The 17,149-nt window shown below is 34.4% G+C and overlaps 2 protein-coding genes across 3 annotated transcripts in view; one reads left to right on the top strand and one right to left on the bottom strand.

The window, feature by feature from the left end:
* Tsf2 (transferrin 2) overlaps positions 1–9,192 on the top strand; it is a 28,928-nt gene extending 19,736 nt beyond the window's left edge. The window contains exons 11-16 of the mRNA XM_085950045.1: positions 2,048–2,122; positions 2,240–2,420; positions 3,618–3,884; positions 4,918–5,061; positions 6,319–6,490; positions 6,880–9,192. Coding sequence (XP_085806171.1) covers positions 2,048–2,122; positions 2,240–2,420; positions 3,618–3,884; positions 4,918–5,061; positions 6,319–6,490; positions 6,880–7,141 — 1,101 coding nt within the window. The 3' untranslated portion in view covers positions 7,142–9,192. The remainder of the gene's footprint in view (positions 1–2,047; positions 2,123–2,239; positions 2,421–3,617; positions 3,885–4,917; positions 5,062–6,318; positions 6,491–6,879) is intronic.
* Positions 9,193–11,618: 2,426 nt separating this feature from the next.
* bisc (TM2 domain-containing protein 1 biscotti) lies at positions 11,619–17,078 on the bottom strand. Of its 2 annotated transcripts, none has more exons than XM_085949642.1 (4): positions 16,658–17,078; positions 14,719–14,800; positions 13,437–13,602; positions 11,619–12,618 (listed from the first exon to the last, which is right to left on the bottom strand). In XM_085949642.1, exons 1-4 carry the CDS (start codon positions 16,857–16,859, stop codon positions 12,496–12,498), a joined length of 573 nt encoding a protein of 190 aa, XP_085805768.1. In that variant the 5' UTR covers positions 16,860–17,078; the 3' UTR covers positions 11,619–12,495. The 2 variants fall into 2 exon arrangements, with proteins under 2 accessions (XP_085805768.1, XP_085805769.1); XM_085949643.1 differs by having other exon boundaries at positions 11,622–12,618; positions 17,012–17,078.
* Positions 17,079–17,149: the final 71 nt, after the last annotated feature.

Raw genomic sequence — 17,149 nt, 5'->3', positions numbered from 1 at the left:
TCTTGCCATCACAACTACGGAAAGTTTGACAGATCTTCGAAGATTCCGTTGCAAATCTTTTCCGCGACTCCTATAATGATAGCCATGATATCATTTATTTGTATACGTCTTTACCGTCAAATAGTATACAGTAAAACCTCGTTAGTAAAAACACTGATAATTCGAAATTCGCCATAATTCGAAATTTTCCCGAAAAAAAGTCCTTTGAACATTATTTTCATATAAAACCATACCTTTAATTCAAATTTCGTAATTCGAAATGATTTCAGAGTCCTGGCATTTAAAAATATTCAATAAATCGTAATAAAATACACTATTTCATGAGCCAGTCATTGAAAATTGTGACAGACTTTTCTTAAAACATCAAAAATTACTTATTTTATGAAGTTAATAAAAATTATCCTGACATTTATGACCCATTTCGGTAGGCACGTCTATGATCGGAAACAAAATTAATGGAAATTAATTTTTTTTTTTTTTTTCAAAATTTTAATATCATTTCCCATACATTCGTAATTCGAATTTTTTTTCGATTTTCGGTCCCATGGAATTCGTATTAACGAGGTTTTACTGTACTATAGAAATCGAATTATTTAGATTGTGAATATGTATAAAAGTTATTTATGATTCAGTACAATCTGTTCCATAGTGGTTTTGTCTAGAATTGCGTAGACAATATCAAGCAAGTTCTTTGATTTTCCTTGTAATGTCTAATGTCAAAAGATTCAACCAAGTTCTTTGATTTTCATAGAATAACAGTATGTATCATTTTAAATCTACAAATATCCCTTCCGACTGACATCCTCGGCCAGAAATATGTCGAGATAATACAAAAGACCATAGTAAATCATCTTGAAATCCATTGACATTTTATATTGTCTAGTGCAGCGCATGCCCAATACAATTTGCCAGAAATATCAGGCAATGTTGCGCAACTAATTTATCCTGTTGCATGATTGTTAAATATATTTTTGCCGTGGGGATTAGAGTTGCCATGGGCAATACAGGGCACTCGTGGTGAGTATGTGGAAGAATAACACCTGTATACATGCATGGATTTACTTCCACCAATAGTGTAAATTTTAAACTATCGCGATAATAATGGTTAATATGTAAAAGTGCTGACTGTCTCTCCAATCTCATTCTTCAAGCGTAAGCGAGATGCGATGTTGTCATTGTATGGTGCTATTTGACAGGTTCGTAGATAATCGGTAAATGTCAAAATATTCTGTACCGTGTAGTTCGTATTTATTCTGGCAGGTTAGCCACTATCGCTCTACTACGCATGCGCATCCGCCATGCAACTATCAATTATTCTGTAAAAATTCAGAAGTTTCTGAATTTTTTTGATCCATGCATCTAGCAACTTGCATTATAATATGTGTTTACACATGCATTTTCTTGTTATGGCCGCGATAATATGTATAGGTCTCTCAGCCAGAGTCGGTGCGAACACAGATACGAAATATTGTGTCTATTGGTGCATTTCTGAGGCAACGGGCATTGCACAACGTCTACGAGAAACAGCCGTTTGTCTTGCTTACGCCTACTTATTGCGCTTATAGCGAAAAGAGGACAACATGCGTATACGTTGATGTCGATTTAAAAATATTAGAAACATCCTTTTTGTAAACAATGCGTCTGTGTGAGTATTGCTTCGCCTCAACTTTTGTTAACATATCTATACTGTCAACAGTAAATCTATGGACGTGTAAACGGGGTGTAACTCTGCAGATATGTTTCATTTGAATGGTGCTTAGATTTCATTTGATGTACCCAATCAATACCGGCAAGTTTTCCAGTCGATAGTAGTAGTATCTACTAACAAACGATGCAGAAGAGTGGTGTGAATCTTTGCTTTCTTGACTGCATCAAAAGTTTTTCGAAAAAGTCAATAGATGGCTGAAAATATTAGATTAATTACGGCCCGGAAAAAAACCGGAAATTTCTTGGTCCGGTATTAAAAGGAATATACATTAATCACGGAAATTTCCGGGTCCGGTATGATAAGGGATAATTATTAAAAGCTAAATATTTTCTGTTTCAGATTGCCATGAAAGCTCAGCTGTTGAAGCCTGAGTTACAATGTTACAAAGGACATTCCCACATCAATTGCATGCAGGTGAGAACTGAACACCACCATTGAATACAGTAATACTTATATAATTCTATAGAAGTCTGATTCCTGCTAGAAAACAATGTTATCAATGTTCATAACCAGTAATGTCTCCTATTTCAGTCGATCAGGTCAGGTTTAGCTGATGTGACACTATTGGACGCGGCTGATGTGTGGGAAGGCGCCCGCCATTACGAGTTGGAGCCCATCATGGCTGAAGTGTACGGGCTGGGCAAGTCCAACTACTATGCTGTGGCCGTGGCTAAGGAGCAAGACCCTGACACTGAGCTTACTTTCTTGAGAGGTGAGATCAATATATCTACATATTATATAACAAGGCACACTACTTGGTATGTTTAGTCTCTTTTGCACAGCACAGGCATAGTGTCATGATGCAGAAGCTATTTAGCTATGTGGCGTTTTTACTTAGTAACTTAAATTTAGCCAAAAGTTATCGGCTGATGATGATGACTGTTGAGGTTCAATTTTTCCTTATGTGTTCGATTATTGAATTTTTTAAAAGCCTATTTCTGAACTCTCTGTCTACCAATGTGTAAGTTATATTTTCATTTACAAATTGTTTTCTCTAATTTTGAGTTGAATGTATGCAAAAATTCCTGGATGTGCTATAAGAAGTTGTGTGTTAACCTATGGATGATCAAACACGAAAAATTCGCCTGTCAGAAAATGTACTTGGCCATGTTTTTTTTACACCATTTGTATTGGGGCATCTATTGAAAAATTCTGGTATGAAATGTGTTTAGAAAGAACTTCTCTAGAGTTAATATAATAAATAGCAAGGATTCTTACCAACCATTATAAAATCATCAACCGAAGTCGATCCACTGCTGGATAAAGACCTCACCTAGCTCTCTCCACTCCTTTCGGTCCTTAGATGTTTGCTGCCACATACACTCACCAAACTTTATGAGCTCGTCTATCCAGTGGGTTGTAGGCCATCCCTGTGGGTATAACAGTATTTTTCTCCAGTGGTTGTACACTCGCCGAGTGAAATGTCCAGCCCATTGCTATTAAATCTGCTTAGCAACCTCTATCACATGCATACTCTTGTCTGCTTCCGTATCCATTGGTTTCTTTTGCGATCTTTCCGCGTTATGTCCAAGATGCACCTTTCCATGCCACATTGCGCTACTCCTAATTATTGAATTTCGAGTCATGTTTCACATGCATACGTGAACGTTGGTAACACACATCATACACAACACTTTACGCTTAAGACACGATGATAGGTCACTTTTGAAGATACTCTTCGCCCAAATGCACTCCATGCCAGTTTGGTTCTACGAGCAATCTCATCATGGTATAAAATATTTGATTTAAAAAAAACATGAAAAATATATTACAATAATACCTAACTTATTGTTTCGGACAACAAAAAACAGTACTGCAAATAGTATTAACAGATATTTATGTATCGTTTTTGTTTTTTAAAGTTGTGTTTAGTTTATATTGCATTTCTTATTCAATTATTTGTATATAGGTAAAAATACATGTCATACTGGGATCGGAACTGCCGCTGGATGGATGTATCCTCTGGCCTATTTAATTGCCAATGGGTGGATAAGGCCTTACGGTTGTGATGCTGCACGTGCGGCCGCAGAATGGTTCTCAAGATCATGCGTTCCTGGAGCTGTTTCCCCTGAATACAACGCTGGAGTCCCTCACACTCCACTGTGCCGACTCTGCCACGGGTCCTCATTTAGATTCTGCAGGAGAGATGCCACCGAAGCTTACTATGGAAATACTGGTATGAGTTTCTATAATCATTTTCAGAACAAAAAATTCACTTTATCTTGTCTATAGTAGTTTGTTCAGCTGTGACACCAAGGTATCAGTAATAGAGTGGTTATAATATTATATTGAATGCGTGAAGTCAAAGCTATGCTCATACACTTGAAAGTATGGTATTCCAGTAGGTAGCAAAACCGAATGCCTTAGATTTGAATTGAGTTTAAATAATTAATAAATTATTATGTGCAGTAAAGACTATCCCAGCTGAGCTATTCTTAATAATTAACACGGTAACACGTTTCCGTTATTGTCATTGCTCTAAATTAACTCGTAAGTAATTCCATAAACAAGGCGGTTATCTACAATAATTGTTAACACAGTGATGATTTGTATACAAACGTCAAACTATAATTGAACATAACTTACAATATTTGACAGGTCTTTGAATACTTGAATGTGACGTCATCGTTATTTACAAGACACGTTGCCAAATGGAGCTCCGCACATTGGTCGAATGCGATTTTTTAGATTGAAAACAACAAGACGTCAGAACACAATATACGCATACTTACAAATTGGTCATTCCTATACCGACTGGGTAGATGTGCGACATATGCAACATTGGAGCGACGTTCCTAGAATGTTTGATTTGTGCCTATGCGGCAGATGAGGCGAGTTTAGATGTGAGAGCCGGCTTAGTTGAGGCAGAACCGGCAACGGCCGTGAAATAGGTATTCTATCTCGCTTTAAAACAGTTAGCTCGTGTATAGTGTTAAGAGATAGCACGTTAGACAGTTAACTTCCCGTGATAATTAACTGCCTGAATACACAAAGTGATAAATGTGATATCTTTATCACATTTATCACTATTTTTATTGCCTTTGCAGTTAAGTGATATGTTAGAATAGCATCACAGATCCTTATTAGTCCAGATAATAATCAAAGCTATACTGAATCTTTTCTTTCTCTATGGTAATGAGGGAGACAATCTACTGTTCTGTGGGAGATAGGCTGATCTAACAATTGGTGTTTTGTCCTTAATTTAACAGGTGCCCTCAGATGTCTGATCGAGGGAGGCGGTGATGTTGCCTTTGTGAGGCACTCGGCAGTATCAGAGGTGGCGGGAGGACGACGCCGTGAATGGTGGGCCAGGAACACTCTTCGAGATGACTTCCAGCTTCTTTGCCCTGACGGTAATTACATAGTTACATATTATCTATTATTTCTATATGACATTTGGCATTTTTTGAATTGTTTCATCAATTTTAATAATTCTATTACTCGAACTTAAATTGTACAACAATTTATGACTTCATGATTATGTGTGTCTGCTAGAGACGCTCTTTCCGCTTCAGGTTTGATACTACAAGCTTAATTGTCCCAAATATAATCAATTTACAATCCATCTTTGTCAAATTGACTTTCATTACGATTAGGGAATCCAATCCCGAGCCAAAATTCTGATCCCGGGATTTCGGGATTACAAATTGACAATCCCGGGATCCCGGGATTGGCATTTTTTCCATTGTTAATATAAAATTTTTATATTTACATATAACATTGAGAAAATCGGTCAAAAATAAATCTAGTATACTTTATACTAGTTAAGACATTTATTGTTATAATATTGTATACGTTCAATCTTGGAAATACATAGGTATAATGGAGTAAATAATATTATAATAGAAATAATAATGTGAATTTAATATGAGATTGCTGTTTCTGATAGTAAAGACCTAATGAATGGGTTAGCGAGATTTAAAATAGTAAAGCAAATCATGGTGTACTTATGGCCTTTCCGCTTCATAAATTTCATTAGTCAGCAAATTTGAAACTGCCGTAAAACGTATGAGATCATGGTGGAAATACTTTGGTAATAGTGCGAAGCATTGTTTTTTTCCCAAACTTTCTCATTTTTATTAATTTATATGAAAAAATAAAATGAATCGGCAACTTACACATGGGTATAAATCAAACTTCATTCAAACTCAGTTTATTTGTAATGTAGTTATTTGTTATAAAAAGTATTTTTTCTGTTATATTGGGGCCCGCTTCTGGATGTGGGGGCCATGATTATGGCGCATTAGCCAACCCTAGCTGCCATAATACTCTTTTCTAATAAATAAATTAATTGCATTTATCTAGATATCCAGTGTTTTGTCTATAAATCCAGCTTAGTGATGAAACAATATGTACATATCACTTGAATGGGCCATACATTTTATTACCTACATCATGTTTATTGCATTTCCTGAACATTTTACCTGTTATATACTGTATTCTTACATAGCACAGCCGAACTTCATGGATAGATGGATCCTCAATCCTGCCATGACCTCAGTATCACATGTGAGACGAGTGATAATGATTATAACAATTGAAACATAATAAAATCTTTATTCAAATATTGTCAGACAACCTGCTTTATACTTGGTTATATTGTGTATTAGGAACTCGAGCACCTGTGACAGACTTCAAGCGGTGTAACCTGGGCCTGGTCCCTGCCAATGCTATGGTCACGCGCGGAGGAGAAGGCCACAACGAGACAGAGATTGCCGCTTATACCAACCTCTTCTTGTACGCCCAGCAGTTCTATGGCGCCACTGCTCCAGATCAGTTCAGGTAAATTACCAATCACACAGCCTGACAAAAGTACAGCATTCTCCTGCCTATTTATCCAAGGAAAGACCAGCGGTATACGAATCTCCGTTATTGGTACGAGTACAGTTCCACCTAATTTGTATGTAGATCGTCCTGATGGTGGCGGACCTCTGATAAGGAATGGGACAAGAAGAAGGAAGAGTTTGAACTCAGGGAGTTAATTGAACATTTTTAAGCCGTAGGTCACATGTTCGAATCCTGCATAGGTTAAATTAATGTATATTGATTTTTTAATGTATGTTTGTGTCCATACATCGTTGGCAACTAAACCTCTTCAACAAGGGCAAATCACCTGATGAATTGTATAAGCCAATAAAAACAGATATCTAATATTAGAAAATGGTTTTTAGTTTTAGCATGTTCTTATCGGCTCCGCCTTACGCCGACCTGATCTTCTCTGACGCGGCGAGGCAGCTGGTGCCGCTTAACGGGGCAGATCGCAGCGCATCGCATTACCTCGGGAAGGTCTTCAAGAGGGCGCACCAGCTCACCGACTGCTCACCGTCCACATCACCCGCCGTTGTAAACATTCCATCTCCTTTCATCACCACCTTACTCATTGCGGTTGTCCCGCTCGTCTCTTTAATATTCCTCCAACTGTTACGCTATTAATAAAATTACTTGTCACAGTTAATATGGATGAACATCACGTACTGTTTTTGTCAGTATTTTGAGGTTGTCGAATATCCCCGAAATTTTGTATATTTTAGATCGGTTGTTCAAACGAGTTTTGCGTTTAGCTAATTCTAAGATTTTATTTTACACGCAATGAAACACATTGTATTTTTGAAAGAGGTTTAGTTAATTTATTACCACATGGCAGGTCGGAATTTTCTGATTGAATGCACAATTTTAACCTGTTACCACCCCAAACAATACACAAAAAGCTGGTTTTTTTTATTGATTTTATATATAAGAATATTTACTCATCAGTTAATATTATCAGACTATCAATTTTGTTGTAGTAGCTGTAAATTATCTAGAAATAAATCTGCACCACTTTTTTGTGTAGATAAAAGAACTCGTCAAAGTATTATGCCGCGAAAGAAAGTATATATATACCTAACAAGGAAATAATTATTTTTTTGTCAACTTAACAATATACTTACCTGATTTTGGTGCTTTTTCTTCACCATTTTCTACAAAATTTCTGTGTGATGTTGGAAACATTTGCGCAGTTTTTTTTTACAAGTGTCTTAGACACTTAAGAGAAAACGTACACTACCCATGCGAATTCCAATGGGTCAAGTAGCGTATTAGATCGATATCGAAAGTAATTAATGAATAATTCTTGAATATGTCCAGCTTTCAAACATTCATTCATGAAATAAATATTTTTATTGATTCAATCTACTGGTATTACAGTAATTAGAATGTAAAACATCGAGATGCCGATTTTAAGTATTGAAATTGTATTGAGGAAAGTATTACTCTAGTACGGGGAAGGCAAATGAATTAGTATGTACTGATTATATTAGTTTTAGACTTCAACAAATTGTAGCGGAGCATTGCTGTGTGTGGGTACTAGAGATTAATTATTTTGAGTTGTGTGAATGATTAGCTTTTTCATAGTAAAATAAATTAATGATTGTTTTGCAACCGATTGGATGCATGACTTATTTAAAAACATTCCAAACACCTTGTTAGATTTGAAACCGTCTCAAATTTGTTATTCCAATGAAATGTAATAATTTAAAGACATTTTATTGTAATAATTAGGTACATACATATTATAAAAGATTTCTATTATTGATTATTCTTTTATCTATGGGGCCGTCCACATATGACGTCACATGATTTTGGGTATTTTTAACTCTCAATTGTCACATTTCGTCACATAACCTTTTACTCCCCCTGTCTATATTACGTCACATTTTTGACACACCCTAAATATTTATCCTTGAATCCCCGATCCCCAATTTTGTGTTTTAAGATCCTTTCATATTTTTTGTTTACTTTGTGACGTCCTCAGCCGTGTTTCTCACGTATAACGTACAGTTGAACCTCAATTTTATTATTATTAACTTAACTATGAAACATTATACCATCATGTTGCTTCTCAGTACAGCTACCAAATTTAAACAAAATATAGTTAAACATTTATGTTCTACTAAAAAAATTTCAGCAACACATGCTCGCAGTTTTTAAATGAATGTAATCATTAGTAAAATCAATATTTGCCGGCGACATTTCCAAAAAATATTTAATTCAGCCGTAGAAATTCTATCTTACTAACATACTGTGGAGATATAAGCGTGCCAAATGCTTCCTTATTCGCACTTATGGTTTGTTTTTGTTCAGCCCTTGATGACGTCACATTTCCTCTGACAAACAACCCCTCCCCTCCCCCTAGGGTGTGACGTCATATATGGGACAGCCTCTATAAACAATTATTTGATACTGTTTGACTGAAATGTTAATTATTTCATTTATCTATTGCATATATTGCATTTTATTATATTTACTTTAAGCGTGTTTAAGAGAGACGACTATTGTTTCCTTCAGCACTAAGAATTACCTATTGTAGATTCTACATTAAAAAAATCTTTTTTATTTTATAATACTTACTCTTTATGAATCTCGAAATATATTTTGTATTAAACGTCAATTAATTGATATTCTAAAACTGTCCATTTTTAATTGTATATGCATCTAATCCGTCCAGAAATTAATTTTAAGACTTTTTTACATCTTAATATATATTTCAGCGCACATTAAGTAAATTGATGGAAACATATTTTTATAAAAATAATATATTTGTGTAAGTTTCTGACTGTAAAATGCGATCACTTATGTAATAATGTGGCAGAAATTTTCTTTTATTATAATTACACATCTAAACAATGTTTGGCGTTCGTTTCATATGGTCAAGTGAATCAATTCCCATGAATGATGATGTACATAGGTGTTTTTCCTTGTCACACAAATCCGTGTAGATCAGCCGTATATTGATAACTCAAAATCTTCATTTTTCTATAAACGAATGCACAAACGATAATATGTATTCGCTTCAATGCTATGTAGGGATGTGATACTTGACCATTTTAATCACAAACAAATGAGTTTCCACTGCGACACTAAGAATTTAAAATATGTTACTCTATACTTGATCAATACATTCGCACCACGCATCGAAACAAATACTAATTTACATATTTAATAAATCATAGTTTTGACTAAAAATGTTATCCATTCCATCGTTGTTTAAACATTCCTTTCTTAAGTATTTTATTTCGTAATATCGTACTGACTTTATCCGTCCTAAAGTAACAATTTAAAAATTTATTATTATTTATAAGTTTTTTTTTATACTTCTCATTAGATATAATTTTACCAAATCATATTGAATAGAATTTTCCGGTCTAGAATAGTGTTACGCTATGTCCATTTTGAATATTAAAAAAAACCACAAGTTTTGTTTACTCTGCAGAAAAGTACAAAAAAACCAAATCTCATTGTTGAATATCAAAGCTCTGTATAGCTAATGAACAGTACAACAAAACTGCTTTAAAAATAACCTTTTTTGAGAAAAACAAAAATACATAGAACAATATTCTAGATCCTGAATATATTAACAAGACTGTGTTAATATGGAGTGCCTTTTATGAATCAATGTGTACATGTTTGCAATGTCCAGTTCTCAGTGTGTAAATAAAATTACATAATATATATTATATCACAGAATATTGTATCAACAATATACACATTTTGTATTTGTTATATTGGAAAGAATCCACTTTCTTGTCAAATCATTTTTCGTCGTTTGAGTCTTGACATGATATATTTTAAAGAGCCTTAACCTGTGGTGTAGTGGAGTCAGAGTGCGCTTTGTCGGCTTAACCTGGACTTTTTTCCAAGATGGAGTGCGCTCACATACTTCTGCAGGTAGTTGTCATCGCGTGAATTAAGAAAATTATCTTACTGTTATTTTTGACTTAGAAACAATTGAGAACCAGTAAACTGGGTGTAAAAATGTGAGAGAAGCGATTAGTCAGTTCAATTCTTAAATGATTATGGGAAAACGTATTCATCTTTAGTATCCCAACTGTTGTTTTTTTTCGACTATCGATATTCATTGCTGTCACAAAATTTTTGGTACGTTCCTTTGTAATATTAAAAAAGAAGGGAGGGGAATTGATATTTAAAAACTGCGATTCGACACTATTTTTAGCACTATATATTATACCACTGGCTTTATTATCATCAAGACAGACGTAATCCTTTATTGAAATTTCTAAATTTGTTTTTTTAACTGCATTGTTTAGTATTAATACAAAATGTCTTATTTAGTATTAATTATATCGTCGGTGTTTTGTAAAAAGGGCGAATTAACCAAAATGCTACTTTACAGGAGGAGGGTTTTTAACTTTTGACTTTTATTTGTTTTTTACCTGTAGATGATTATAAATATCTAAGAAGTTTATAATAAAGCTTAGAAAGAATACTGTCATTATAATAGGTATTATTATATAATATTTTAAAAGGCCTAATATGTCACACTTGCTTTTTATTTCGTAATTTTAATTAATTTAATTTTAGTCGATTATCGTTTTTAAGTACTTTCCTGTGGAGATAAAAATTCGCCGTTTTTACACAACAAAGCTAGTGGGGTACATATTGTATTTTCATTAAAATCTCGATTTCGCCAAAATAGTTGATTCGCCCTTTTTACAAAACACCGACGATATGTTATCACTGATATTATTGAATCTCATCTTTGACCGAATTGAGTCCAGCCAGAATTTTAAGTGTACTGTTGAACATTTTAAGACTTCAATGTATGCAACTTTTACTGTTTTTTGGACATTATGACAAGTGCCTGTAAGATTGTTTTTATAAATAAAAAATGAGGAATAAAACTGTTATGTACAAAGTTATTGATGTTTTCTCTTAACCGCTTACATGAATTTACATATTGACAGGTCATTTTCGAACCTTTTGACCCGTCAATCACGTTCCGACACATTTTCATTGGTTGAATTTTTAAGGAAGCAATACGACTTGCCAATGAGACATCCCGAAGATGTAGGTAAATTGAGTGTGTTGGAAAGAAATGCACTTTGTGATGATAAAGGAAAAAAAAATACATAAATGTATAAATCATACTTTATTTACAATAATAATTAAGTGTAGTCGTATTAACATAATCAGTCATTGGTTATTTACATACATACATGGTATGTATGTAGTCACTTTCACCATAATACAAAATGTAACACTAACATAATCTGAACTAAAAAATGCCAACAAAATTGCGTTTATTCTCATGCACAAACAGATTAATAAATACTTAAAAGTCAAAAACTTGACTTGTCAAAGTATCTTAACCAGATAGATCAAAGAAACAGTGACTTTGTCTAATAAGTATAGGTATATTTGTCAATTGGAAATATAAAATGTTTTAATTGTTAGGTGCATATTTCTTACTCTGAGATATAATTTCATTATGACAATGTCTATTTTCATGGAACTAAAAGTGACTTGAGTACTATTAATAGTATGGATTCTGCATTTGTGTAACGGCGACTTTTTGAACTACACACATTAGTGGCATGAATGCTGAGCGTGTACCAACTTTGTTGCAAGCTCTTTCCAACGAACAGTGCTGTCTCGACACTGTATGGTAGTATATTAAATTTATTAGGTTACATGTGTACATGTGAATCTCCTAATTTAAACACACAAAAGTTAAACTGCAGTCGCACCGAATTTATATGTGTGTGCCGTCTACACAGTGGCAACTATACTTAGGGGTTTTCCTGAATGTTCGTTCAGTTCGAGCTTTTCTGCAGCATTAGAGGTGGCTCACGTCACATTGTAGATGCGCAGAATAGTGTGTTGTTAACCTAAGAACACTTATACACTGCCTTCTATCCCATGCGATGCAAGAATTTTGTACGCTACTCCTAAGGTAATACATATTCATTTTATGGTAGTGGAAACATCACAATAATGCTGGATTGAAACTAAGTGATGTTATTCCAATCATCTTGTGGGAGTCTGTATGTGTTGTTGTCACTTCTGATGACTTGGACTCCTGCTCCAAAGTATGGTATCACATAGCCGGATCCGTCGGCTGGTCCGACCACCTGGATAGACAGGAAATTCGAAATGAACATTTTGATTAAGTAGTATTGAAGAACATCAAGACCAATACCCCATTGCAGGGGATATCTTCTGGACATGGTCGCAAATTACGAATTGAAAGTTATCAACAAATTATCGATCTAAAGTCTACAACAGAATATTCTCTTTTACAGCGTCTTTGAATGAAATAAGAAATTTATCGGACTCATGAATAAGAGAATCGGTCTGGTCCTCGTTAAACAACCGAAAGCCATGATCACGGTGTAAGAACAAAGATGAAGCTATATGATGGAGAAGCATGTATCAATCTCTTTGTAGGAGAACTGTTACTCCGGCACTTTGGAGAACATTACAAAATAGTATTTAAACTAGTGAAAACTAAATTTATTTTGTCAGCGGCACCCTAATGCCTTCATTTGGTGATAATATATACCAGGATATTAGAGATGGGGCAGTTGGCCCTATCCTCATGATTTTGGGGGTTTCAGTTTTGTAATTTTTTTGTTATATAAAAAATCTTATTGTTTTACAAATATCGATAAAAGCTTAGTGTTAATTACTGCATTTCGATTTTTTCAACATTGTGAGTGTAGAAGAAGGAGATCATTCAATGTAACAAGTGAAAATTATCAAAAACTCTCCACGATTAACAATGACTCAGGAGGGCCTTAATGTCTTGCTAGTGAACAAATGAGAAAAGCTCTTGTTAAATATTTTCACCGAAAATTGACAATCTTGCTCATTTTCTATGGAAGACAGATGTTTTCATCTGGAGAGCGAACAAACAAGACGTATCACCTTAAACTGTCTAAAATCTTACCTGCGAAGCAATCAGTATGATGTCCAGCAGTTGTCCAACGAACATGAAGCCGAGGGTGCAGAGCTTTGCCAAGCCCAGAGCCGGATAGCCCAGGTAGAAACGGTCCAGTCCAAACATCCCGAGGAATACCGACAGCAGAAGGGCTACTTCCAATGAATACCCATTTCTGAAAGAATATGTGAGTAATAAGATTTGCTATCCCGAGATTTCATTAGATTTATTGATCCCAAAATCGCAGGAATGAAAATGGTGTAGTCCTGGGATATGCTTTTATAATGTGATTTTCATCTGTAAAACAATGACATATGATTATGAAGTGAGGAAATAAAATTGATACTCTCTCGATAAATCAATATAAAAACACTTAAATGAAAAGTATGAATTATTTCTTTAGATCCTATTAGATTAATTTTCTTATTATTTATATATCGTTGGTGGGACTCCGCCCCCTCATACCACTTAGCAACACATGTATGAACGACGATAATGTAATGTTTATGTTACATTATCTCGAAAAGTAGATTGACGACATCCAAGTTTTTTTATACCACTATCCTATTTGTGAAGGTTTCAGATCGAAGTATGGAGACCCCTTGTTTGGAGTATCGGGCTGCCTCCAAATATTATAAGAATATATTCCACCGCATTAGCACCCATGTACCAAATTGAAAATTGTTGCAGATTTTAACAATCTTCTCCTATTATAGAATAGTTTTTCTCTATTATATTTAACGGTACTGTTCGGTTATACGGAATACAGCGGAAAACGCATTTTGAAAATAGCCGATAAACTGGATTATTTGTTAGGTTAAACTAACCAAACCCAAACTAACAAATAATCCAGTTTATCGGCTATTTTCAAAATGCGTTTTCCGCTGTATTCCGTATAACCGAACAGTACCTATTTAACTATTAACTCGAGAATTGAAGAATCATTCGACGAAAAAACAATCTCACATAGTAAAAACTCATGATTTATGACTTACTATCATGAATATGGACGTCTTAATGGCAATCAGTGAAACTAAAAATCCCCTTGCTCTTTCGTAGATTATATACCAGCGGCGAAGGGTGGAAATTCGATATAAATACTGCACAATAAACTTAATAAAATAAAAAGGCGCTGGCTTCTCATACTGTGAGTTACAGGTTCGATTTCCGGTGTGGTCAAAATACATTTATACTATTTTTTCAAGCCAGGGTGTGTCCGTGAATGACCGGAAGTATCTACAGGATTAGTAATTGTGCGTAAAAGATGTGGAATTTGAAGAATCATACTCACGTCCATCTGCAGGGCATTTCCTTTTTGAAAGTGGAATTTTTAGTTTGCAAGCAAATTATTCCATCTGCGGCCAGGCATTGAACTGAAATACAGAAATTGATAATAGTCATCAAAGTTGATAGATGTAAGGTTTGCAGATAGTATTTTTCACATGCACAAATAGGCGGGACTCATTTGTGTACACTTCATATCTCTATACGGCCACTCATTACACGGTTTTTTGCTGTAAAATATTTTTTTCTAATAATTATGACGCACTTTCAATTTACAGCTCAATTTTTTGCTATATCGTCGCTGCACGCGAAATACCTCCCTCCAATGTGCAAATTATGCGAAAATGAGTTTTTGGTGTCAAAAAATTCCTTGGTTTTTTCTTTATCGTTGACAAAACATCCAATGTGCTATGATGTCCTTTTCGTTGGAAGTATAAATCTCCAATGTGATGAATTCCTACTGAATTTTATGATGAACATAACTCGATTGTGCACGCACTCTCGGTGTTTAATTGTGGCAAAATATACAGACATTAATCCTTTTCACGCGGACGGTGCACCTGTTGTACACTAATTAGTTGGCCATTCGATATAATTAGCATGTTATTTAAATGCGGTAATTAAAAAGTAATTAAATGCTCCGCGTTCAACAAGTTAATGTGAAAATATCCACGTTTAAAGCATTTTCTGCAAAACTTAATAGTGTATATAATATTACTCCTTTTTAACTATTATAAATTATTTAATTATTATGTTCTAGATTTTTTTAAACATTTTTTTGCCTCTATCTTCTAAACATGGTTTTGCCACATTGGAGGTATTTCACGTGCAGCGACGATAAAAAAAACAGTAAAAAAAACAGAACAAATGTCGTGCCAAAATAATGAAAAAGTTGGTGATAGGAATATTTGGACCGGATGCAAAAGAGTAACAACTACACTTGCATTCTAAATTACTCAGCCGATCTAGTTAACTTCGAAGGATTTGTCAAAAGAACTTTCTAATTTCGTTCAAAGAATAAACGTTCAATAAATAAATCGAGTCCAATGACGAATGCATGGAAATGTAAATTTGAAATGAATAAATTACAATTTCAACTAAAAAGTTTGAGATTTTGTAATTAATTATTTTCTAAAATTGGAAACGATCCTATGGACATTGCATGGAATTTAATGATTCATTATAAGTATGCATTTTGCTTTACATTAAAATTTCCAGGAACGTACTTTCAACTACGATCTGTGTCAATGTGGATTCTTGATGTCAGAAATTGGTGTTTTTTTTTAGGCTTTTTTTGTTTTCAGGAATTGATGTTAAGCCACTTGGTCAACCTATTAGTCCATGTTTTGCGTCCAAACACACATTAAAAAACAATATGTGAATTTGACATGTCCGGGATTCGAACTCGAGATCCACGACTTTATAAACCGATACAGTACCAGTCGACCGCAGTAATAATCATAAGTAAGGTTTTATTAATGATAAACTTCTGAGAATACTACAATAATATGAATGTTTTTGAAAGACTACTACAACATAAGGCCTTGAGCAAATTGCGCGTGTCTCACCGAGCTTTACGCTCAAGTACCAAATGTGTGCTTCGTCCATATAGCGCGTTTCATTTGGCAGTGTGACGTAATACAATTTTTAATGGGCATAAAAAAACAAGCGTAACTCAGTCATGGCACACGGCTCCTGGGATTTAATATCACGCGATATACCAACAATATAATATATTCTAAGTATTGTACACGTAGGTGACGTAATTTATTTTGAAATTGCCGTAAAGCTATCATTTCGAGCTCAGCTAATTCACTTTGGAGTGGCGATAAAAACATCCCGTTGTCATCAGTGCTCAGTTAGGTCATTTATACCTGGAGAACGCGCGACTTAATCGTGCCATCTGGACAAGGCCTAACTCTATCTCTATTTTGTGTGAATAATACCTTCAGCCTTATTTTGCGGAGTGCAACCATATAACTGTTGTGTTTTTGGGTCTATATGGTTTATATTTGGATCCGGACATATGTATTGTCCTAATCTTAACGAAGTACAGTCAACGGTGTATTCCTTACAATCCGTTGGCAGCAGGAAGAAAAATATATTAAACAGTATGCCAAGAGCGAAATTCCTAAGAAGACACTGCATCGCTAATTATTTTTAAATCTTAATGATATAACACAAGGAAGTGATATTTATGTCGCAATTATATTTGGAGGAAGTAATAATAATCTACAATATGCATTTAATTATGGGTTTTATCACTGTGTCAAGTCAATTGTAAACATAGACTAATATACTTTTAATTGTAAATGACAAATTTTTTGATAAAATTTGACATATGGATGTAGTGCTGCCACTTCTATTAATTTGTAACCCTTAAAAATAATTATGTCGCCAACGAATACGAAAAGCATTTATTATTTTATATTTATGGC

The sequence above is a fragment of the Rhyacophila brunnea genome, unplaced genomic scaffold, assembly GCF_057557595.1.
Source record: "Rhyacophila brunnea isolate RB1 unplaced genomic scaffold, BYU_Rbru_1.0 scaffold_22, whole genome shotgun sequence".
Lineage (NCBI taxonomy): Eukaryota > Metazoa > Arthropoda > Insecta > Trichoptera > Rhyacophilidae > Rhyacophila > Rhyacophila brunnea.
This window is presented reverse-complemented; position numbering and strand designations above follow the sequence as displayed.

Excerpts from the sequence above, each read along its gene's own strand:
- bisc (XM_085949642.1), bottom strand. The coding sequence starts at position 16,859 with ATGCAGTGTCTTCTTAGGAATTTCGCTCTTGGCATACTGTTTAATATA. Across the intron at positions 13,603-14,718 it reads GAAATGCCCTGCAGATGGAC|AAATGGGTATTCATTGGAAG; the intron begins GTGAGTATGATT and ends ATATTCTTTCAG. Across the intron at positions 12,619-13,436 it reads TCATACTGATTGCTTCGCAG|GTGGTCGGACCAGCCGACGG; the intron begins GTAAGATTTTAG and ends CTGTCTATCCAG.